This window comes from Psittacula echo, assembly GCF_963264785.1.
Source record: "Psittacula echo genome assembly, chromosome: 9".
Lineage (NCBI taxonomy): Eukaryota > Metazoa > Chordata > Aves > Psittaciformes > Psittacidae > Psittacula > Psittacula echo.
This window is the reverse complement of record NC_137745.1, coordinates 6,788,681-6,812,425: the sequence shown is the minus strand read 5'-3', so window position 1 is coordinate 6,812,425 and position 23,745 is coordinate 6,788,681. Positions and strand designations below refer to the sequence as shown.

The 23,745-nt window shown below is 40.2% G+C and overlaps 1 protein-coding gene across 1 annotated transcript in view; it reads left to right on the top strand.

The window, feature by feature from the left end:
• PRKAR2A (protein kinase cAMP-dependent type II regulatory subunit alpha) overlaps positions 1-23,745 on the top strand; it is a 58,591-nt gene that overhangs the window by 26,438 nt on the left and 8,408 nt on the right. The window contains exons 3-6 of the mRNA XM_080625632.1: positions 13,802-13,854; positions 15,404-15,487; positions 18,412-18,518; positions 22,040-22,193. Coding sequence (XP_080481758.1) covers positions 13,802-13,854; positions 15,404-15,487; positions 18,412-18,518; positions 22,040-22,193 — 398 coding nt within the window. The remainder of the gene's footprint in view (positions 1-13,801; positions 13,855-15,403; positions 15,488-18,411; positions 18,519-22,039; positions 22,194-23,745) is intronic.

Genomic DNA, 23,745 nt, shown 5'->3' with positions numbered 1-23,745 from the left:
GCTTTGTAGTTTAAGAGAGGAGGAACATTATGTCATGATGGTGGCAATTTTAATTCTCCCTGGGACAAACTAACACAAATGAAGCAAATCAAAAGTTATGTCCCACAACTCTCAGGATACCAAGCCCTGTCCCAAACACAGCGGAAAAAGCCCTGGTTAGTGCTCCTTTTCCTTCCTTTCTCCTTCCCCTCTCTGCAAAGTAAAGAGCACCACAGTGCCCCAAATTGCTCACTTTACCAAGAGGACAGAATCAAAAATTAAATCAAACATGCACATCTGCTTTTTGTATGGCTGGCAAAGATGTCTGTAAGATGCAGCAGAAAAAGTTAGGCTAAAGCTGATTTTTACATGTTTACAGTAAAGATTTAAGATTTGTCAGATTTTAATTTATGGATAAAAATTGCTTTGTCTGAATACCTGCATCTGGAGGAAGGTTTCTGCAGAGTTCCAAGTAACAAATGCACTTTTGTTGAGCATGGCGTTACGGAGAAGTGGTGATGGAGGGGCTTGCTTGGGTTTGGTGTTCGCTTTTTCTTTTTTTTTTTTTTTTTTTTTTTACACGCTGAAATATTCTAAGATTTGTGCCAAAAGTCCTGAAGTCATCAACAGGAAATGATGAAATAATTTCTACCACTTTAAACCTCTGTGAGTGGAGCTTGGCATCGTCAAATTCAGTGCTACATTTTACATGTCAGAATACAGACATGTATTGATATGCCAACATCTCACCCTTTGTAGAATGATCACCAATGTGTAATGTTCTGTGTTTTAAACACTAGGGTTGAAAAGTGCTAATAATGGTGAGGGTTGACTTGGCTAAAACATAGTGTAGGGTAGTGGGAGAATAAATTATTTCCTCATTTATATCTTTGTGGGATGCAGAGTATAGCAACTTAAGATGTTTGCACGTTGTAAGTTGTGCAAATGTATGCCCAAGTAGAATCCTGATATATATTGCTCAACTCAGTAATTTGAGCCTTTGACTTTCTGACTCGGACACAAAGACTTTCATCCGGGTGGCGTGTTTTCTTTCAGACACATTTCTTTCACAACCCCAGTTTGTGGAGAAGAATGGATTTTAAGCTTGGCTTTGGTTTTCTTTGCATTGAAGCGCTCACAGGGATGCAGCAGGGGCAGCTGCAGCATAGACTTAGAGTTATCACTTTAAGGAAAGAATTCTGCATAGATGCAGCTAAAGTAATCTCTATATTAATTTTGATGTCATTGTCTATATAACTTGCACTCATCTTAATCAAATGTGATAAATCTGCTGTGGGGTAGGTACATAGTCACATGGCAGGAGAAACAAGATACTGTGCAGCCAAATCAGGAGTGTAGTGTGATAGATGAAAACAGCATCACTGCAGATAGTTGGGGGTAAAAAATCCAATAGCACAAGTTAAAAAGAGCATGTGTTTTGGTGCATCCTTTTTTTTTTTTTTTTTTTTTTCTTTTTTAAATCCTTAGGGAGCAACAAGTCAATGCGATGGAACATTGTGTAATTATAATATCCACTAGTCTCGCCTGTAATTGCAGATCATTTCAGACTTATTCCAGGGCAACATGTCATTAGAAAATGATTTTAAGTAGAGCAACAAGCCCCTGGAAGTTCTCTGAAGTCCAGCTAACACTTGGAATTGTTCCCAATGCAACTATCTCTCAAGGTCTTACTAATCTGATGTAATTTGCTGTGGTTTAGTTACTGATACAAGAGACATGTTATTCGTAATGGTCTTTGTAGTTTTTTGTTTCTCTGAGTGACCTAGTGTAATTTATCTCTCTTGCATATGCCTGTGCTCCCTCCTCAATCTTCTTTTGACCTCTGTGGGTTAGGAATGAGATGAAGGTTTTTGCATTCAACATCTATATAAGCAGAGCAATTGAATTGTATAATCTAGGGAAGCAATATATGATAGTTATTTCTCTAATATTTTATACTAGCAAAGTAACGTGACTGTCAGGATCCGTGGCTATTGATTTTTCATGTTAATATAAAAAGTAATGAGGTGAACAGGACTCATTTAAGTTAGTCCCTTTGGTAAGGCAGCTTTCAGCAGAGACTCAGTGAAGTGAGAAGGATCGAAGCTGCTGTCCCTGGAATCAGGTGCTACGCCCTCTCCTAAGGTATCATTGGTCAGTAAATGTTTACATTTCTAGAGGATGATTTTGTTTGAATGTTACTGAATTCCTATGTACAGTGAAAGTGAACATTGATGGGGATGGTGATGTTTAACAGTGTCAGTGTCCCTAACAAATGTTGGGTTTGGAATCAGTATTTTGACGTTTCTCTTCTCTCTAGCAATCTGATATGACAGTATGCTTTGGGTTTGGCTTTGGTTTGGTGGGGTTTTTTTTGGTTGTTGTGGGGTTTTTTTCCTCTATTTCATGTAATATTTTAACATGCTATTTTTAGAGGATGTTGGTATAGACTTCTGTATTTGAATAATGTGTAAATCAGTATTCCCTGACAGTTTCTGGCTTTTTCTTTCCTCATAAGATAAACTTCCCTAAGAGATCTGTATGACTGCTAGTACTTCAAAGTCATTGGTGGTTCTTCATTTTGACTCTTTACCTTGAGCTCTTCATTCTTCTGGCTCCTACTAAAGATGAGCAATCATCTCATAAAATAGATAGGTTGTCAAAGTCTGATATCCCTCTGGACAGATACAGCATTTTCTTCACACCCTGGCAAGCTGAGATGTCAGGATATGGATAATACTACACATAGTATTTTAGTAGCTTTTTAGTAGCTTTTTAGTAGCTTTCAGCCTTTCAAAATGGCAGGTTTAAAATAAATAATTTTCTAATCAAGCTTTTATATTAATTATGGCCATACAGTATGTTAGTATTTCGTAAAGAATACTGTTTTGGGATCCTGATAAATTTGGACATCTAAATAGTAGCAATGAAGCAAGAGGTAACACTTCGAGAGGTAGTTTTGAGTACTCTTTTGCAAGATACTGTCTACTACTTCAGTGATAAATTGCATCACTTCAAACCATCACGGGAGGAAGACTGACTATATTTCTCTGTGCCACTCTCTTTGCTTTCTAACTACGAGACTATCTGATAACCAGAGGATGACTTGAAAGTCATGATCTGATTTCTTCTCTTGCAGCTGCTTAATAAATTTCTATATTGATTATTCACCATGTTACCAAACTGATGGCTTCATAACTTCTGCTGAAAGGTTTTCAGGCAGATGATAAATTGTAAGAGACTTTTGAGTGCAAAACCCCACGTTTTATACAAATGGCACAAACAGCTTTCCTATTGCAACAACCTGATGCTTCTCTCCTATTCTTTTTTTGTCAGCCCTAATGATTGCAAAACTGGTATCATAACTAGAGTGAAAATAATTAACTTTGAAAAATGTTGATATGAGCAAAAGCCAGGTGTGTGGGATGATGAGTGAAAGTGGTGATAAATTGTGTGGGTGCTCTCCTGTAGGAAAGTGCCTGAATCATTATTCATTAAAAAAACCCTAACCTTGTTTTCTGTTTGCAATACTGGGACTTATTTAAAAATTCTTGGTGTCTAATTGGCATCCAATGAATAATTAAAAGCTTATTTTTGGAAATTAACAGTTGTGACTTCACAATTACTTGGATTTCACAATTGTTGTGATTAATCCTGCTACATTTTTTTTAATGACAGGGGGAGAAATACAGCACTCAAACAGCATCCTGATTTAAAACTTAAGTCAGTGCAATACCTGGTCAGACAAAATCTGATCTAATCTACTCAATGCAAATACAAGTGAATAGAAGTGCTGAAGTGGTGTAGAATGTATTCACTTTTCTTTTTATTTAAAATTTATTCTTGCTAGATATTTGTTTGTGCTTATGGTGTTGAATAGCAAAAGTTGTTCACCTGAAGTCAAATATTTTAACTCAGATCATAGAATCCCAAACTGGTTTGGGTTGGAAGGGACCTTAAAGCTCATCCAGTCCCAACCCCCTGCCATGGGCAGGGACACCTTCCACTAGAGCAGGTTGCTCCAAGCCCCTGTGTCCAACCTGGCCTTGAACACTGCCAGGGATGGGGCAGCCACAGCTTCTCTGGGCACCCTGGGCCAGCGCCTCAGCACCCTCACAGGGAAGAGCTTCTGCCTAAGAGCTCATCTCAAGTCTCCCCTCTGGCAGGTTAAAGCCATTCCCCTTGTCCTGTCCCTACAGGCCCTTGTCCCAAGCCCCTCTCCAGGTTTCCTGTAGCCCCTTTAGGCACTGGAGCTGCTCTAAGGTCTCCCCTTCAGGAGCCTTCTCTTCTCCAGGCTGCCCCAGCCCAGCTCTCTCAGCCTGGCTCCAGAGCAGAGCTGCACCAGCCCTCGAAGGATTAAATTAGTCCTTCCTGTTAGCTGGGAGAATAAGGTATAGTTACACACTTTTATTAAGTGATTAATGCAGTAAGAACCATTGTCAAAAGTATTCAGGTGGCAAAATGTGCAGGTGATTAACTGAGTAATTCATATTAAATATCTTTAAAAAGCCTACATAAATGCTAGTCTGTATCTTTAGATACACAAACACTTTTGAAAATGTCAGCCTTCAGCTGTTTTTTGGTTTTTTTCTGGTTTGAAATTTTATTAAAAAATATATTTTCACTTCTTGATGGGTTGGGATTGAATTTTCATTGAGGTAGGATGGAGAAGAGAATTGCCTTATTTTTTTCTTCTTTTGTTTTAAACTCACAGTTTTTTAACATGTGAATTACAGCCCAAATGAAAATATTCCCACATGGTTCGTTGTACATAAGATATTAAAAGCAAACACTGGAGGATGTATGTATGTATGCATGCATGCATGCGTGTCACAATACAGGCTAAAAAGGCAATTTTACACTTACTGAAGACATAATGCTGTGATGTTTGTATACGGAGTGACCTCAGGAGTTCATGTGCTTTGTGTTGCAAATAAATAAGGCAGCACTTCATCTCTTCTTTAATATAATGTTTCAGACAGAGTCATAGATGTTATGCTTTTATACTCATTAAAACACACTCATGGCAAGTTCAGGTTGCTGTAACCTCAGATTAAATGTGCCTTGTGGATGTCCATGTAGAACAGAAAATTTTAACTATACCCGATTGATATAAAGGGATATCTCTTGTATTTTCAGTAATTTCACTCACTCGTTTTAGCACCAGAACAGCTTGATGAGGCTGGGTACTCCAAGTAATGCAGAGCTTTTAGTCAGCATGCTAAAAAACTAACTACAGGGAATATAATGAGTGTACAGCAGTCTCAGTTAGGAATTGCTGTGAGCACTAGTGCTCTCATATAAAGGGAGGCTTAAATCAAGGCTTGGCTTTAGAAGATGGCTTGTGCATGGGTGTATGGCTGCCTGAAGCACTTACCTAATTCGGATTAGCATGTCTGAATGTATGTTTTTCCTATGTCCCCAAATTTTGGGATGGAAAGGTGTGATAATCTTATCAAACTTGCTAATCTTCTGTTACAGAAGAACACAGAACTAAATGGTTATAGTAAAGCACATATGTTTTAACTGGTGAAGTTCTGCCTAATATTAGTCTCTTGCTAGGATACTTCAATGGTGTGTTCCTGTAAAATGAAATCCATTTGTTCAGTGAGCCGCTGAAGTTGAGAGCTGGCTCATCCTGAAGATGAGTTGCACCAAGGCAAATAGTTTTGCCTTCCCCATTGCTAGCAATCGCCAGGGTATCCGAGTTGCTCAGTAGCTGCACGGAAATGGGGTAGCTGCTGGGTTTTATTTCAAGAGAAATAAAGGTTTCTGCTTTACCTGCACACCAGAGACCTGGGGGCTTACACATCATTGCTCTGGGAGCAGTCCTTGGTGTCAAAGCCAGCCTTGTTTTATCTTGTTCCCTGTCACTACAGGTAAATAGGCATTACTGGTTCTGTTAGGGGTAATGTGATTTTTAATCTATTTGGATGCTCTCTGGAGCTCTTTAAAAATTATACCTGAGTTGCTGAACCATTAATTTTATAAATGGCTTCTAATACTTTGACATCCTTCAGTTCTCTGTCACGATTGATGTTGGAGAGATGTAGGTAATTTTCATTGCTAAATGTCTACTCTCCTCTAATACACAAGTGCTTCAGTGCATTTCTCCCAAGATGCTAGTGGTTCTTCATAATATTGTATGTGCCTAATTTACAGGTTTAGCAATTCATATAACAGAATTGCAAGTACAAAAAGCAAAATATGACTTGGTCTGGAAAATGAAAGAGAATTCCGTATTTCTAGACTGGAAAAGCACTTCTTCTGTGTTATTCCTCAGCTAGATTCTTTTCTGTTTACTGTTTGCAACTGAAAGCCTGTAGGATACGTGTCTGTCTTTCTTGGAAGTTGCATATTTGAGCCATTTCTTGGAACTTGCAATGGTTTGATGTAAGCTGAATGCAAAATGAACCATCTCCATGCTGTTTTTAACTGGGAGAAACTGTCACTCTGTTTATAAGGCACATAAACATTTTGCTGCTTAATTTCTGGTTTTATCTGCCTTGCTTTGGCAGCCATTTAGAAATGTGGTAAGATTTATGTGATGGGTTAAACCAGAAATTCATTACAGCAGAAGGCTTCTACAATGCTGAATCCCAGCGCTCTGAAATAGTAGTAGCATCATGTTTTCCAAGAGACCTTTTTTATGGCTGACTATCTCATCGGTAAGGCTCTCTTAGAAGGCTTGAACAAGGTCAGCAGCATGTTTATCCATTTCAGTCTTCTGATTTCTTAACCTGCAAGGATAAAGCTTGCTTCACTTGAATTTCTTAATGAAATATGAATGTCTAGCTCTAAAATATCCTGCTGCCATTTAAAGATTCTTGTTTACGTGTAGTAAGGGGAGCTGGAAAAAGAAGTAGCAAACTGTAAATTACAGTTTAAGATCAAAGGGGCAGTGTTTTGGGTTAGGTTGTTACTATGTCCAAGCTGTGAACTCTTTGCTCCCTGGAAAGCTTTCCTAGTTTTAATTAGGCCTCTACCATGATGGAAAGCTTTTTGTTGTTGTTTTTCATGCAGACTCACCTCTTACTGCAAGGTCCAGAGCACACTGGTGTGTCTGAAGGGATACTGATAGTTACAGTGTTACAGAGACTAGAAGCCCGCATAGAGACAAATAAGCCAAAGTGCCGGAGCCCTCATTGTGGCTCAGTTCGCAGATGGTGTCTGTGAAATCACGTTATCTTGTCCCTTGGCTTCTCCAGGCTACTTGCAGAATGCTGTATTTTATCTACAGAGTGCTTTCACAATAAGTCCTCTGTAAGGTGTAGGATTTCAAATGATCAGAAATTCCAGTCTAGGAATTACAGAAAATTATTGGGAGTGTCTGCACAAACGTGTATTTAGATGATCTAGAAGCATTTTGTTCAGTTACTTTTGCCACAGGTGTATTCTGTGGATCAAGTTAGCCTCATAGGATCATAGAATAGTTAGGGTTGGAAAGGACCTTAAAATGACTTCAGAACGTTATTCTCCAGCACTTTGCTCCTGTGAGGTTGGAGGGTATGACCCGGAAGGATAAGCTAAATCACTTTGCGTAATTCATATGTAAATGCAGTAAGTAAAAGCTGTGCCTCTATGTAATTAGACAGGTGGCTGCATAAAGCAAACAATGACAAACAGCTGTTGTTTTAATTAAAGAAAAAGATAAATGTCATGTTCATCTGGTTATACCAAAGAGGCAGGAGAGGGGCCTAAGACTGGCACAAGTTTTTTGTTTTCATTACTCCTGAGTTAGGAGGAGGATTTAAATAAAGGTATTCAGACTGAGGATTGTCTTTTGAATGTTCAATAGGATTGCCCCCCTACCCAGTTTGCCTCTTGCTTTGACAGGAAATGTCTTTCCATGATGAATCCCAGGAGCAGGTTCTCAAATGTGACAAGGAGCCTTTGGTCTGTTACTTGCCCAGTGCTGCCTGCCTCTGCCATGTGTGGGGTAGCTGTGGCAAAGTGAGGCCCATCAGTTAGCTTGAGGTGGTTTCCACACTAGATACTGTATGTTGCAGGAGTTAAGCAAAGCAAAACACAAACTGAAACCTGAACAAAGCCTGGAAAGCAGGAATGCATTGTCTCATAAGGCAAAGGTGCATTGTGTTTCACGTTCTAGTTTGAAGCAGTATTGTCTGCATATAATGTTTCGTTATATGTACATAAAGATATAAATCTAAAAGAGAGACCATGGTTATTTACTTTCCGTTTACTATTGTAGCTCTTTCATTATGAAAGTTCTTGTTTGCCCCAGGGAACTGTAATTTTTAATTCTTTGCCAAATCTTCCCATGGTGTGGGGGAATTAATTTGTAGCTTTATCATTTTAATGGCTGTTGTGCTCTAATGCATCATCGAAATGGCTTTATTCTGTATCTGATGCTGAAGCCTTTTAAATAAACACTTAAAAGCAGATTTTAATTGATACAAATTTAGTAAAAATATTTGAAAATGTATTCAGAATATATAAACCTAATGTATATGCAGAAATAGCTGTCAACCAGTTTGTCATCATTTTAAAGGGCTTATTATATTGCCTGTACATATCTGTCTTGGGAGAAGAGACATCTGTGCATGTGGAGTTTGATTTCCTGCAAAGAATGAAAAACACATTATCACAAAAGGTGACATTTATAATGGATTATGCAGCCTGTTATGAACTCAGGACTGAAATGTAGCAGGAGTGTGTGACACTGGCATTACAGCTTTGTCACAGGCCATTATCAATGGAACTGTTGCATTTCTGTCTGCATGGAAAGAAAACAAGCTGGAGAGGTCTGATTTAAATAACACTACTGGGAAGTACATAGTCATACCGAGGGAGTGGTTATCAGAGGTTTCTAAAGGTCAGGACAAGCAAGTGCTTTAATATGCTATCCAGTTCTCTTAATGACCCTCTAGAAATATGCCTTGGGGTAGCTGTGAACTGGAGTGGATCCTTTCCAGCTCTGCCTGTAGCCCCAGTTTTATTGCTCTTTTCAAGTAGTGGGCCTTGAGAAATACCAGTAGCATCCCCATCAGAGATGGCCATTTTCAAGTCAAATTAGGGGTATAAGCAAAGCTTTGGCTGAGCCTGGTGGACATTTTCACCTGTTGCTGTGTCTATTCAGTAGTACAGAGAGGCAGTGCTGGCTTTTCACAGAGCTGGGTGAGACTGCAGGATTTAAGGGCCTTACAGGCTTATCAGTGTCTCATAGGCTTCTCTGCCTGACAAAACAATCTGTGCAGCTTTTCAACCTGGGCAGGATTTGGGACCATGCATGGATTTGAGCCTGAACCTGTAATCCTGGCTGGACTGAGCTGGTTTGGCACAGCCTTGCTGAGTGACTTTATCTTTGGAGTTAATCTGTAACGCAGAATAGCTCTGGCTGTGAATAAAACCAAGTTGATTTTATTTCAATTTCCATTGAACTGACGAAATTTGAAGCTGTTTCCAGAACTGAACATCCATTCTTTTCCTTTGCCACCTAAAATAATTATTTCTAAATATTTCTCAACTGCAATATTGTACACTCGATCTGATGTACATGGCCATGCAAATGGTTGTGTGTTTGAATGTTCTGTGTTGGTATTTGACAAAGACTTGAGGGGGTGTTGTTTGCTCAAATCACAGTCATTGTACGTCATGTTTCAGTTATGCCTCTTAGAGAACTAAGAATGAAGTTGGGAGGTGACACTGCTGGGGGTACTCCTGAATTCCTGCATCAGGGGATTTTCATGTGGCCCCTCAAGTAAAAGAGGAAGACCAGTCTTTTAAGACCTGAGATCCAAGTTTTGGGCTGGTGCAATGACACTTTGAACTAAATATTTACACTTGATTTCAGTCAGTTCCCATTAGGGAGTTGAAGGATGAAACACCCTGATTTTATTGCAGATGGCTTAGCTGGCTTTCAGGTTTCAGTGTTGCTTTTAATTCTAACTGTCATCTATGTGAAAATTGTTCAGGTAGTGCAAATGGTTGCAGGTTCTGTTTCCCACTTGCTGGATCGAGGTATGAATCTGTCAACTGCTCTGACTTGGTGAGATCTTTAACTCAGGAAACAAAGTGAAATTTCTAAACGAAAAAGTTCTGAGCTATCCAGCAACAGAAGTGAGACAACTTGAAGTTGTTTCCCAAGTGCAGAAAATCATGTTGAGCTGTGCCAGCAAAGACCTATGTATAAACGCTGTTTAAGCTTCTAAAGTTCCTCTTGACTGCATCATTTTGGAAGGGCCTGCTTTAGCAACTCAGCTGTCAAAGAGGGAATGACAAGCCACTGGAATTGGTCACCTTTCCAGCTGGCATAGTGCTTCCAGAAGAGGCTTTGTGTCTGTCCTTTGGGAGACAGACTTAAGAATGTTTGAAGCTTTGTCAAACTCTAATGTGAAGAACATCAACTTAAACATAGTGCGAGATTACTGATCCAGGTCAATAACTGAAAAAGTTGCTCTGCACGTATAAGGACATCAGTACAAGGGGAATGGCTTTAACCTGCCAGAGGGGAGATTGAGATGAGCCTTTAGGCAGAAGCTCTTCCCTGTGAGGGTGCTGAGGCGCTGGCACAGGGTGCCCAGAGAAGCTGTGGCTGCCCCATCCCTGGCAGTGTTCAAGGTCAGGTTGAATGGGGCTTGGAGCAAGCTGCTCCAGTGGAAGGTGTCCCTGCCTGTGGCAGGGGTTGGAACTGGATGAGTTTTAAGGTCCCTTCCAACACAAACCAGGCTGGGATTCTGTGATGCTCTGGGTGGATTTTCATTAATGGGTCTCATGAACTCAGGTGGGGAGTTGGAGGTGAATCATCCTCATAAGTAAGGGCAAATGAACAGGATTTCACTCGGGAGCACAGAAAGTGCTATCCAGAATTGCAAAGAGGTAGTGACAGAGCGTGTCGTTGTTACTCATTCCATTAACAGCAGAAATATTAACAATGCATTCACCTTACCTAAAACATAAAATTTTCATTTCTTCCTCTTGTGTGTGTCTGAAGGTTTTCAGGCCACGGCCTTTTGGCTGCTATTTTGAAGAAGAGTAGCAGTGGTGTTTAGACTCTGTTTCTCACAAAGGCTGTATTTGCTTATGGGAGCTAAATGCTGATTTACATAGAGTGCAAGGACTTTGATCTTGACAAAACCTGTATTTTGCAGAACAGTATTATCTTGGGAGCAATTAAAACTTGCATAAACAAAGGTGGTCTTTGTACTGGCAAAGTTTTCTTGCTACTTCTCCTTTCTCCCTATCCTTTGCTTCCCCCTCACCCCATTCACTGCTTAAGTTATTGCTGCAGCTAGAAAGATCTTTGTTGCTTTCAGATTCTGTCACCTGCATAACAAAGCAGCGATTGAGTTGTATGATTTTTGAGCCTTCAGAAATGTTAACAGATGTGCCTGTGCTTGAGAGCCAAAGAAGATTCCGTATGAAGAGAAAACTAAACTAGCTGCAGAAGCTAAGAAAGACTAAATGTAGATGGTAGGATAAAAGCAGGAATTTCTTTTTATCTTAAAGTTTCTTAAAACTGAAAACTGTTTTTTGTGTTCCAAAGCTGCTTGAACTATGTGGGTTGATTTGGCAGGAAGCTTGGTCTGCATGATATATGCTGATATAGCTGTAGTTAATGGAAGTACGTAATCGAGGTGTGTGTCACACTTGTACATAACTTTCACTGATGCATTCGTGCTTGGCATTTGCTCAAGGGCAGAGATGTGCTGAAAATCTCACATAATAAAGGTGTGATTTCAGAAGTCACTTCAAATGATACAAAGATATTTGTGAGCTTTAGGTTGCACATTAAGAAAAACTTCCACAGGAGGATGGTGCATCAGTGGAGCAGGTTAGTCAGAGATATGCAGTCTTCTCCCAGGGAGGTTTCCAGGTCAGCATCCATCTAGCGTTGCAAATAGCAATCCTTGAAAGGGTGGGTTGGACTGTATGACCTTCAGAGAGATCCCTTCTGCTTCAATGAGTCTAAAAAGATGCTGCCCAACATACTTCTGCAGGATAATCTTGTGAGAATAAGCTTGCCTTGGAGTTCCTGTTTTACTGGGACACTGAAATAGTTAATAAATGTGAATTCAGTCATGTATAAAATAGTGGGGCAAGTATGTTTTCACTGTGTCAAGGTGAAAGAGCAAATGGTTTTCCGTTGGGACTGGCTGTACTATAACCCACAAATGACTAACCTTCAGGAGTCCTGAGGTTAACTTCCATGGATTTCTGACAGGGCTTCGCGGAGTGCAGGGTAGTTATGGAGGTTCTTTTCAGTCAGAAGAATAGAGACTCAGCACAGCTTGAGCACAGATAATGTGAAACGTTTTGAAGGTGAGACTTTAGATTAGCTCTTAGGCAGAAGCTCTTCCCTGTGAGGGTGCTGAGGCGCTGGCACAGGGTGCCCAGAGAAGCCGTGGCTGCCCCATCCCTGGCAGTGTTCAAGGCCAGGTTGGACTGGGCTTGGAGCAACCTGCTCTAGTGGAAGGTGTCTGGGCCCATGGCAGGGGTTTGGGGCTGAATGAGCTTTAAGGTCCCTTCCAACCCAAGCCATTCTGTGATTCTATGAAAATCAAGATTACTAGGTAGGAAGGACATGTATGTTTTGGGGAGGGAGGCAAGTCTTTCCTAGCAAATTATGCCGGACTTGCGCATTTCCATAGTGCTTTTGAAAGTATGATGACAAGGTCAATAGGCCTGTGTGCCTTTTCAAATCATTTGCAAATTGCTGAATGCTTGACCCTTGAGATTTAGTTCTTTTTTTTAATCTGCTTCTTTTTATATATATATACACATACTTTTGAAGTCCATGCAGCAGTTAGATGTCATTGCAGTGAACTCCTGGGCCTTCTGCCAAGTGTTCAGTATTGTCAGGATGGTGGATAAAGTACAAAGACAAATGCTTGTTTGTTGGCTTGTAAAACCTTACAAGTAGCATGTAGCCTTAGAAGTAAGATGCCACTTACTAAAGTAAGATGAAAACAGGGCTGACCCTCACTTTATGCAGGTAGTTAGAATGTAGAGTTTACTTTGACATGGAAGATCTGCAAACGTCCATGAGTTAATAAGAAAGTCTGAGCTAGACTTTTTGCTAGGCTTTGGCAGCAAAGGTGTGTGTTTAGCATTGTAGAACAGTGTAACAGCATAACTGTTAAGATAAGTGAAGATTAGCCTTTTCTGAAGCATCAAAATCGAACAAAATTGTCTGAAATTTCAGCAGCTCACCGTTATCATTGCCTTTCTTGTGACTGATCCTGTAGTTATATTGACATGTTTGGCAGAGCCTTGTTCCTGTGCACTCCAGAATATGGTTTCCACAAACTTTCCTGTCCTTTTAAAAATGAACAATAATAATTCTCTGTGTGTTTAAAAGATTTTCTGTCGTAACTTGACATTTATTTGATGCAAATGTGGTAAGATACAGGAGATAGTTGGAAGGGAACTAAACATTATGTTTTGACTTACGATATTCTATGGGCAAACCGATTGTCCATTTCCCAGGTTAATTTGTGTGCAAATGTGATTTCATTGTATTGAAAAATACCCCAAAATACAGTCATTTGCAAATCTGACTTGAGGTGGAGGAATGCCACATGCCTTCTTGTACTATTTCCTTTGTGTGTTTTGCTATATACACTGCACTGCAAGAGCAAAGCAGTGAAGCTGCAGTGTTCTTCCCCTGCGTTTTACAGAACATGTTTGTAAATAACTTTGAATGGAGACTGTTGTGCTTTAATAAAAATTGAAAATCACAAGAAGTGAGTTTGTTCTTCCTGTAGAAAAATAAAACGTAGAAGAAAGGAATTCAAATTGATTTGTTTGTTCTCATGTAATTGCTTCTTTTTACTAATTCACTTTCTCTTTTTCTTCCAAGTTTGTGCTGAAGCTTTCAATCCAGACGAAGAGGAAGAAGACACAGAACAAAAGGTAAGAATGAATTGCATCATGCATGCTTCTCTCTGCAGTTTGACAGCAGATGTCTGTACATCACCCTTTCCCTACCACTTGTTCATGGCATGCTGACACTGACAATGTGACATTGCTCTGAAATTTAGGGCTGCTTTGGGTCATGCACTTATTTACTCACTGTAGCTTTAATATAGTTTCACTTCAGAGGACTCAAGAGCTGTGCTTAAGCTTACCTTTAAAATGTTGGATATTTTCCTTTCTTAATTATCTTAAAGGCTCATTGAGGCAATTCCTAGAGCATTGATGCTGTTGTAAAGAATTAGTTAAGCTTGACCACAGCTGTTTCTTCATGGGTGCTTAAAATTCCTCATATGCTTATTACTGCCCTGTCAGAGCAGTTCTGCCTGGGGAGGAGAAATACTTCATTGGAATATTTTGAGGTTGTGGCCAGATGTTCTTCTGTTGGTTTTAAAAGTTGGGAATTTCTAGGAATTGCAAGTCCAGATACTGCAACTGTATTTCTTTATGTGAGTAAATCCTGTAGCCTAGCTGGTGAAAGTCAGCGTTTTCCTCTCTGGACTTCTGGTGTTCCTTTTCCAGATTCCATTTCAAGGATGCTTACACTTCTGCAATGAAAATCTAAGTCTAATTTAATTTCTGTTAAAAAAGAAGGCACTTAATACATAAGATGCTATAGAAAGAAAAAAGAAAAGACTATGAGTGTGTCTGATCATGCAAATGTAAATGTTTTTAAACTTGGATGCATTTATTCCATCAAAAGTCTTCATTTTCCTGGCTGCTGATTTTCTTTTAAAACAAGGATCTGAGCTCTACTTAACTTTCAGCAATTAATTTTTAGATAATCCTACTGATGTAACTTGTTCTGGAATCCTTGTTATTCCAGAAATATAGTTGATGCAATGAATGTGAGGTAATTAATATTTTTATATATATATATGATTTCATAATTAGCCGCCAATAAAACACATCTAAACATTCTTACAGCACAGTGAGTGTTGGTTCCTTTAACCTGATGAGATGTTTATAATTGGAAAGAAGTAGGAAAAAAATAATCTCTCAAACAGCAAGGCTTTTATTAAAGTCATTTTGTTGGGGAAACAACCCCAGGTGCTTCTTAAGTAACTTCTGTTATTAGATGGGCTGAGATATATACGTATCACAAATCATGCAAACTACCTGCAGGGTAACAATAAATGTATTGGGATTAATATAGCCAGAGTTTAGGAAGAAAGTTGGGGGTTTTTTTTTCCCTCTGTTCCAAATGCTCACACCTTGACTGTATCTGTGGGTGGGTTAGAAGGGAAGGGGAAGGAAAAGGCATCCTTCTTTCTTGTCTGTCTTGACTGTTATCTTTCATGTGTTAGTTATCAGCTTAATACATACATATATATTACATATATAAAATGCATAAATGCTGTTTATGCAAACAACACAGGAGCTGTATACTTTTATACTATTGTGTTATGCATTTTCCCTCTGAAGTGCAGGTTCAGTCAGTAATCATATTTCTTGGTTGTCATGACATTTGTTTTACTTTGTTTTAAAGATAGTTCATCCAAAAACTGATGAACAGCGATGCCGACTGCAGGAAGCATGTAAAGATATCCTTCTCTTCAAAAACCTCGATCAGGTAATTCCATTCTTAACTGGAGTTGATGGTTTGTAGATACAGGTAATAGCATGACCTAACAGTCCAGACACTTGTTTGCACTGTGATAGTTCATGAATTATAGGCATATAAGTTCATATAATTATAGGCAGGCTGGGCTGGGGCGTATGTTCGGAGATGAGCAACCAATGAAAGATCTAAACATGATCAGGGGACTGGAGCACCTCCCATATGAAGACAGGCTGAGAAAGTTGGGGCTGTTCAGCCTGGAGAAGAGAAGGCTGCGTGGAGACCTCAGAGCAGCCTTCCAGTATCTGAAGGGGGCCTATAGGGATGCTGGGGAGGGACTCTTCATTAGGGACTGTAGCGACAGGACAAGGGGTAACGGGTTAAAACTTAAACAGGGGAAGTTTAGATTGGATATAAGGAAGAAATTCTTTACTGTGAGGGTGGTGAGGCACTGGAATGGGTTGCCCAGGGAGGTTGTGAATGTTCCATCCCTGGGGATGTTCAAGGCCAGGTTGGACAGAGCTTTGGGTGGCATGGTTTAGTGTGAGGTGTCCCTGCCCATGGCAGGGGGATTGGAACTGGATGATCTTAAGGTCCTTTCCAACCCTGACTATTCTATGATTCTGTGTCAAGTTGTCGGTTACCATCCTTGTCAGATTCCTCTTGCTCCGAATTCCACTTTATTTTTCTTCCTGGTAGAGAAAAGGTTTTTGGTTTTGTTCTGGTTTTAATTCTTTTGCTTATCTTTCAATGAGATGTTATCTTTTCTTGGGTACCATTGCACCTGATATCATTTTTCCTAGGAAATAGCTCATAATTTTATGGGTGATTTAAAAAGGAAATGATTTACACAGATGTGATCCTGAATTTTACATATTTGCGTGATTTCAGATTGTTGCACCATTTCCTGAAATGCCAATATGTCCGTAAACTTTCTGTAAATGAATGTAAATTAGGGCTTTTAGGTTGTTCCTATTCTTACTGATTTTTATTGCTGAAGTTGGTTATTAATTACTCATTGCCTCAGCACTGAGGTTTAATGATGACTGTTGCTTGCACTTAGCAATTTTAATTGGTAAGAATCTTTTAATGAGGACCATAGTTCAGGAACAGACCTTTGGAGGTCCTCTAATCCAGCCTCAGAGAGGCTGTAGAATAAATGCATCTCATCTCTGGTCTGGTGTTTCCATGAAAACAGAACTGTCAGGTTTCCATGAAAACTACTGCAGGTTGGGGAAAATGAAAGCTCTAAGAGCAGTGCTGGGTCCTGCAGCTTCCTGGGTTTCAATCATTGAGCTTTGCCTCCATGTCATACAAAAGGACGGATGTGGTAGCTTATGGCTTGAGAAACACTGCTCAGCTTTCCTTGAAAACTAGGAAGTTCTCCAGTTCTTGGCTGCTGTATGGACCCCAGGAACTCAAATAATTTCAGATTGTCACAGCATTTTAACCCTGAGATTTGGAGTATCCCCAATGATAAACTTGATTTATGTGTCAATATACAGTGCTAGGGGAGTAGGTGACTTCTCTCCTGCTATGGTGTATCATGCTCTGCATGATGTATCATGTGTAGGCTCCACAGTGTCTTATCTGTAGAATCCTAGTTACAACTGAATTTTGTACTGGGTGGGAGCAGTGACTGTTACCCCAGATTTAAACCAGAAGGGTGTTTTTTTTTTTTACAGTTCAGAAATCTGACGAAGCTTGTCCTTTTAATGACAGAAGGGCTCAGTGTTTTATTTCCTTAAAATGAGTCTTTTCCAGTTTATCCTCCAAATAAAACATTATTGAGTTACAGTGTTTTTAAAAAGCTTTTCAGAATCTGCATTGCTTGTTTCCTGACAACTGTTACTTTAAATGCATGCTGTGAAATAGATGGTTAAAATAAATGGCTTTCATTCAATAATTGTTTAGTTTAAATATCAGGAGAGTTTTTAAAGCCAAGAAAATAGGATTCTAGTGAAGGTATTTTCAGTATAGTGGTGCCTGCTGAGGCTGAAATGATTATTCTGAATTTAGAGTGCAGTAAATACTTCAAGTGTACCTAGCAGCATAAAGACTAGTTTAAATGTTCATGTAGTATGTTTTTGGAAACTCAGCTGTGATATACACCTTCAACTTTGAAATGCAATGGAAGTCTATTGTTAATGGACTTTGGAATAATGAAGATGGTAAAGCAGGTCAGCATTGAGGCAAGGTGCTTACACTGCATTGTTTCTCTTGGCTTTCCATGCCTGTGTTGCCTACAAAGCATGTTTAGTCATGGCTCATCAGAGAAACCCAGCTTGAGTCTGGTGCAGACCAACACTGTCCCATTTTCTGTATGTGCTCCCCATCTGCACCTGTCTGATCTCGTCTTGTGCTGGGATTGCGGGTTCCTAATATGCAGACTATCCAGGAACATAACTCTGTACAGAGTCTTGTTCACTACATTCCTGATCATGATGGAGGCTCTTCAATGATGATAGTACATATAAGTGACTCATAAATCATGGTGCAATTTCTAGTCATACATATAATGAAATATATGTACTGTAGACATAAATCAGCATGTTTCCATTGCAGAGAAGCTGTGTCAGATTATACCAAAAGAGCTTTCTGTACATGTGTGCTTTGGCACTGAAATGGTATGCATAGGTTAAGCCATTTGGATATGAATTTGAGATGATGGTTCTTCTGTAATGGGAGTATCAATGTTTGCATTATTGCACTTGCATTAATCAGCTGGAAACATATGAGGTGTTAGTGGCAATCAACATTAATATCAATATTACTTGTATTACCCTACCGAAAACACAGTGCAATGTGTGTTGCACTTCACTCTCCAGATCAAGTCACATGACCTCACCCTTGTTCAGCAATACTGCTAAGGTGCATTTTCTGAAGGTTTTCAAAATGTTTTGTTTTTTTCTTTTCCCCTCCTCTTTGTGTTATAGGAGCAGCTGTCTCAGGTCCTTGATGCCATGTTTGAGAGGAAGGTGACACCTCAGGAACATGTGATTGACCAAGGTGATGATGGAGACAACTTCTATGTCATTGAGCGGTAAGCAGCTGTGCCTTTGAAATGTGGAGTTTGTTTCTTTTCAGTTCCCTAGAAATGGCAGGGACAGTTTCTGAAAGAAACTGGCTTTTTGAAGTCATTGCCTTTTCCTTTGATCTTTCCATTTTCCCCTTTAGGCCCACACTGACTTTTGGATCATTTTCCCAGGGACAATCAAATTTGACAGAGGTAGACATTTCAAACCTGCTGGGTTTTAACACATTCTGTGTAGTTGCATGAAAACTCAAATACCACTTTCTCTGAGGAATGGCGGCAGCGTGAGTTTGCCTATGATTTGTTCAGTTTAGCTTTTGTACTCATCAGCATATGCATAGCTTAAAACCAAACATATGCTTGCTGGAGAAACTTAGAGGGGAAAAAAGGGGTTTATAAAAGGTGGAAGCAAGGACAGGCAGCCTGGGAAGAATACAGGGATGTTGTCCAGGAACCTAGGGACCAGGTCAGGAAAGCTAAGGGCCAGTAAGAACTGAGTCTGGCAAGGGATGTGAAAGATAGCAGGAAGGCCTTCTATACGTACCTAGCAAATAAAGACAGATCAGGGACAATGTGGGCCCTCTCCATAAGCTGCCGGGAGAACTGGCTATCCTGGATTTGGAGAAGACTGAGGTTCTTAATGACTTCTTTGCCTCAGTCTTCACTGGCAAATGCTCTGACCACACCACCCGAGTCTTGGAAGGCAGATGCAGGGGCTGTGTGCATGAAGACCTTAGGCTCACTGTAGGAGAGGATCAGGTTCGAGACCATCTTAAGAACCAGAATGTGCGCAAGTCCATGGGGCCTGATGAAATCCATCCGTGGGTCCTGAAGGAGCAGACAAATGAAGTTGCTAAGCCACTGTCCATCATATTTGAAAAATCATGGCAGTCAGGATGATCAGTTTAGTTTTGCTTAGTTAGTTTGCTTCTGTTGGTTATGGGATATGTACTTGCAGAGTTTAAAGTGCCATTTTGCAATTTCTTGCATTTCTTGCCAGCTCAAATGGATTCTGACCATATGCCTGTTCCCCCATCCTCTACCATACCATCCATTAGCCTAAGCCAGTGTTCCATTCCTCCACTCTATGTTGCGAAAAGAATGTGGCAGAAAGTCTATGCTGGGTGTTGTTGAGTAATAACAGGAGAGCAGCCTTTGCTCTAAACATTGACTCTGCTGTAACTTTTATGTCAGCTATTCAGTTATTAGAAAGAATTCTACAGTTATGAGTTTTCCCTTCTGGTGCTTCCTCCACCTCCCACCCCCTCATTTTTTAATGCAAAAGAATAACAGGATACTGGTGCTTGTGGAAAGCTAAAGTACTTCCAGTTGCTTACAAGTGCAAATTCGTAAAACTGGCTCTTTTAAGGCATCAGAAGCATGTCTTGTTACCTTAAAATAAGTCATGAATGCCTAAATATCCATGAGGATTAGTTTCTTCCTGTCTGAATGAACAGTGACTTTGTGTTGTGTGTGTAACTCTTCAGCTTCTTGTCTACATAGAAAAGCAAGCTTTCTGGCACAGGTCTCTTTTTTCCGAAGTCTTCTGCTGTAATACTTCCTCACCAGACCACTTTATCCGAGGATCTTTGACTATGTGCAAAGGGACAGCAGGGAGAACAGATGCAACTTGAGGATGTGGCAGATACTTAGTGTTTACTATATGGAAGGGAGACCTAGGACAAATCAAATGTGCTGCATGGCTTAACATTAGCATGCTCATCACTGCTGAGGAGGCACCTGATGAGTCTCTGCTGATTGAGCGCTCATCAGTCACGAGAGGCAGCGTTGGTCTCTGGTGTCTCTTGGAACAGACTGATCCACAGTTTTTGCTGAGTTGCCCTTTTCTGCCTTGTTTTTTTTTTTCCTTGGGGTTTTATATTTTTTCATGTCAGTATTTTTCTTCTGAGTCCTTGAGCTCCTAACAATTGCCATCTCACCAGTTACACTTGGGGGCTGTGTCTTTATCCTTATCTTGCCCGGCTTTAGCTCACAGACTATCTCACAGCTCAGTAACACTTACTGCAATAAAGCTGAGCCAAGGTCACCCAGTGGTGCCTCACCAATTTAGTCCTTGGGGCACAGACAGCTCAGTGCTTGGCTGAAGCTTACATGGCTGTAGTTGTTTGGAAACTTTCAGGCTGAGGGATGGGGAGAGGTTGTTGTGTTTGCCTAAGGTGCTCACAGATGGCTCTTCTAGATAAAAAAAAACCTCTGAAGATTGTTGCATCTGGTGCCTCTCAGAGAATCATTAGGTAGATATTGAGCATTAAAAGAATCAGTGAAACTTCTCCGTCAACACGAACCCTTATTTAGTTTACCATTAGCATGCTGTTTGGTTTCTTTCTCTGTCTCCTAGGTGTGAGTAAGCAGTAGAGTGTAAAAAGTGTCTGGTAAGGATGTTATTTAGTCTTCCCATGCCCAGCTTCCTCGTTTAGCTTTCTGGGTGACACAGAGAGACTACATTTCTTGGATCTTCTGACATGTCTGAATCTGGCCCGACTGCTATTGATCCAATAACCAAAGTTTCCTCTGGATCTCAGAGGCTTTAATGCAATAAGCCCTTAAGTCATTGTGCAAAGCTGTCCTCACTTTGATGTGTTTTAATTCTTTGATTCATGTGATGTCAACTTTAGGGAATCACCTACAAATGAAGCTGGCATAAAGCTGTCCTGTGGTATGTTTTTTTCTTAGCTGCAGCAGTGTTCTCAGAGGTAACTAACAACCCCAGGGCTGTCAACTCTTCAAGTTTGAGCACTGCATGCTGTAACCTGCCTTCTTCAGCAGTCACACCTCAGTGAAAATGGTGATAAAATTCCTCAACTAGCTTTAAATCCTTCAGCTTGAGGATCAGTATGTGCTGCTCGTAAGAAGACTGGTCAGTTTGCACTGCGAAACTCAGTATCTGAGGGATATAAAGAAAGCCCCTTCCTGTGATCTCTGTGCTTTTATGGCATCACTGTTATGCATACAAGAGCTAGATCATTTGAATCTAGCATGGGCATATGCAGATACAAGCTACAGTTGCATCCTGGGGTTATGATATAGATGTACCCTTAAGACGGAGTTGAGACAAAGCATAGGAGCAGGTGAGGAGTTGAACTGAGTGTGTCCCAGTGGTACTGCAGCAGTGCTGTCACTGAGAAAATGGGCATAAATGGAGCTGAGTCACTCTAGAGAGGCCTCACTGGGTTAACACACATGCTGTAAAAGGACAAATGCTGTTAAAAACAATGGAACTACCTATCATGTTGTAAGAACAATTACAATAGTAATGACAAAATACTATGCAGAAGACACAAAGTGGATCCTGCCCAGCTCTGTGAGGAGTGAAATGCTTTTGAAAGAGACAATTATCATGAAAATAGTGAAGATAGAAGCAGCTTGGTATTGGGCAATTGGAAAGCTCACTAAAGCATGTTCCATCTCACTTAGCAATAAGAGGGTCATCTGTACAGCAGCAAAAAGCTGGTTTATCATTTGTACTGAAATGTTGTCTAATAAAGAACGTCTATTCCATTGTTTTCTAGAGGGTCGTATGATATCGTTGTAGCAAAAGATGACCAGTCGCGCTGTGTAGGCTGCTATGATAATCACGGCAGTTTTGGGGAACTGGCCTTGATGTACAACACTCCTAGAGCTGCCACCATTATTGCCACCACAGAAGGAGCCCTCTGGGGACTGGTAAGGAAAGAAGGTTGCTCTCATATGCATAGTATTTTAAATGCTTAACTCCCTGTGTCCAGTGCTTCTTTTGGTATGGCTTGTTGTGCTAGTAGCTCTTTTATCATGATCTGTTATCTCACCTTCTGACATAAGAGATCCATTGTGCAAATCTTCTTACCCACCTTTACAGAACAACTCGTTTGTAAAAACTCTATCACTAGTTTTATCTGTCCCTTTGATTAGTTTGCATTTGCTATAATTGTGGCTTTTGTTTAGGGGGTGAGAAAAAGCTGGTTTTATTTTCACCCTGCAGGGGACAGTGAAGACTTAATGCACGTATGTTATGGGAGGGGGAAAATATCTAAATGACATTCTTTATTCTCAGCTCACCTTCTTACCATTTTAAGGGGAATGGGAAAGTGTTAATTATCTTCTTGAGGATACCAGTAATTTGAAGAGCTAGAAAAACTGCCCAGAGCTTTGTTTTCCTTCAAAATAAACTGTCATGATGTTTCTGCTCCCTTTGTGTTTCACTGGAAGAGTTTCTCAGATCAGCATGACCTATGAGATACCAAGCGATACCAAGCTAAATGATGGTGTTGCTTTGTCTCTAGCCCTGCAGTGTTGAATGTGAAGCTGTAGACATGAGTTTCCTTTTTTAGTCCTTTTCTCTGTACTGTTTGGTAGGGTTATTTTCACAGTGCTCTCTTACTCATCCTCGAGGGCTCATATAATAAGCGGATTGTACAATCAGCAAAGCCTTTGAAGCCAGAAGTGTTGTATGCCCTGTGTATGCTGGGCTCCTTGGCAACTATCGCTGTGGGTTGCCCATGTGTTGTGACCTTCATTATGGGACCGATAAGCTGCTACACATGGTGTGCTTATGCAGTCTCAGCGCTTGCAGAGAGATCTGCCTCCCTTCCCTTTTCTTTTTGAGCCAAAAAGAAAGACTTTTGGTAAATCAACCAGGGAGTAATGTCAGAATCTAATTTCTTGAACAAGATGGAACAAAGCAGCTACCTGAAAACTGAGCTCATTCATAAAAGGAGGAAAATGAGATGATGATTCTTTGTTCCTTTGCCTTTAAAAAGAACTGCACAAATTGAGTTTATTTGGGGTTTGTTTTTTCTGTGATTATATTCACTTAATTTCAAGGTGTAGTGAAGAGGGACCTCTTGCTGGTCATCTGTCCTGTGGATATGTTATTAACTAAAGCTGTATTTTCCTGCCCTAAAACATCAGTTATTTCTTCCAATTACTCAGTAATTGCCATGTTTTACTGTACCATTTTGTGCCTGATGTAATTTAAACATATTTTTATTAGTCTGCAGAAGTCATTGCTAAAGCTAATGGGTTATCTGCCATCGAGGAAATGTGAATTACTCCTGCTGTACTTCAGACTTTGGCCAACAAAAGCTTGGTGGAAGGCTCAGGCACAAAGCAGTTATCAAATGTGTGTCTCTTCTGGACAGAGAAATGTCCTCTGTTGTTTCTACTGAACATGTCTGAGGAGAACTTCATGATCACACACTTCCTTCACTGCTCTGCCCTTCTTATTCAAATACTGCTG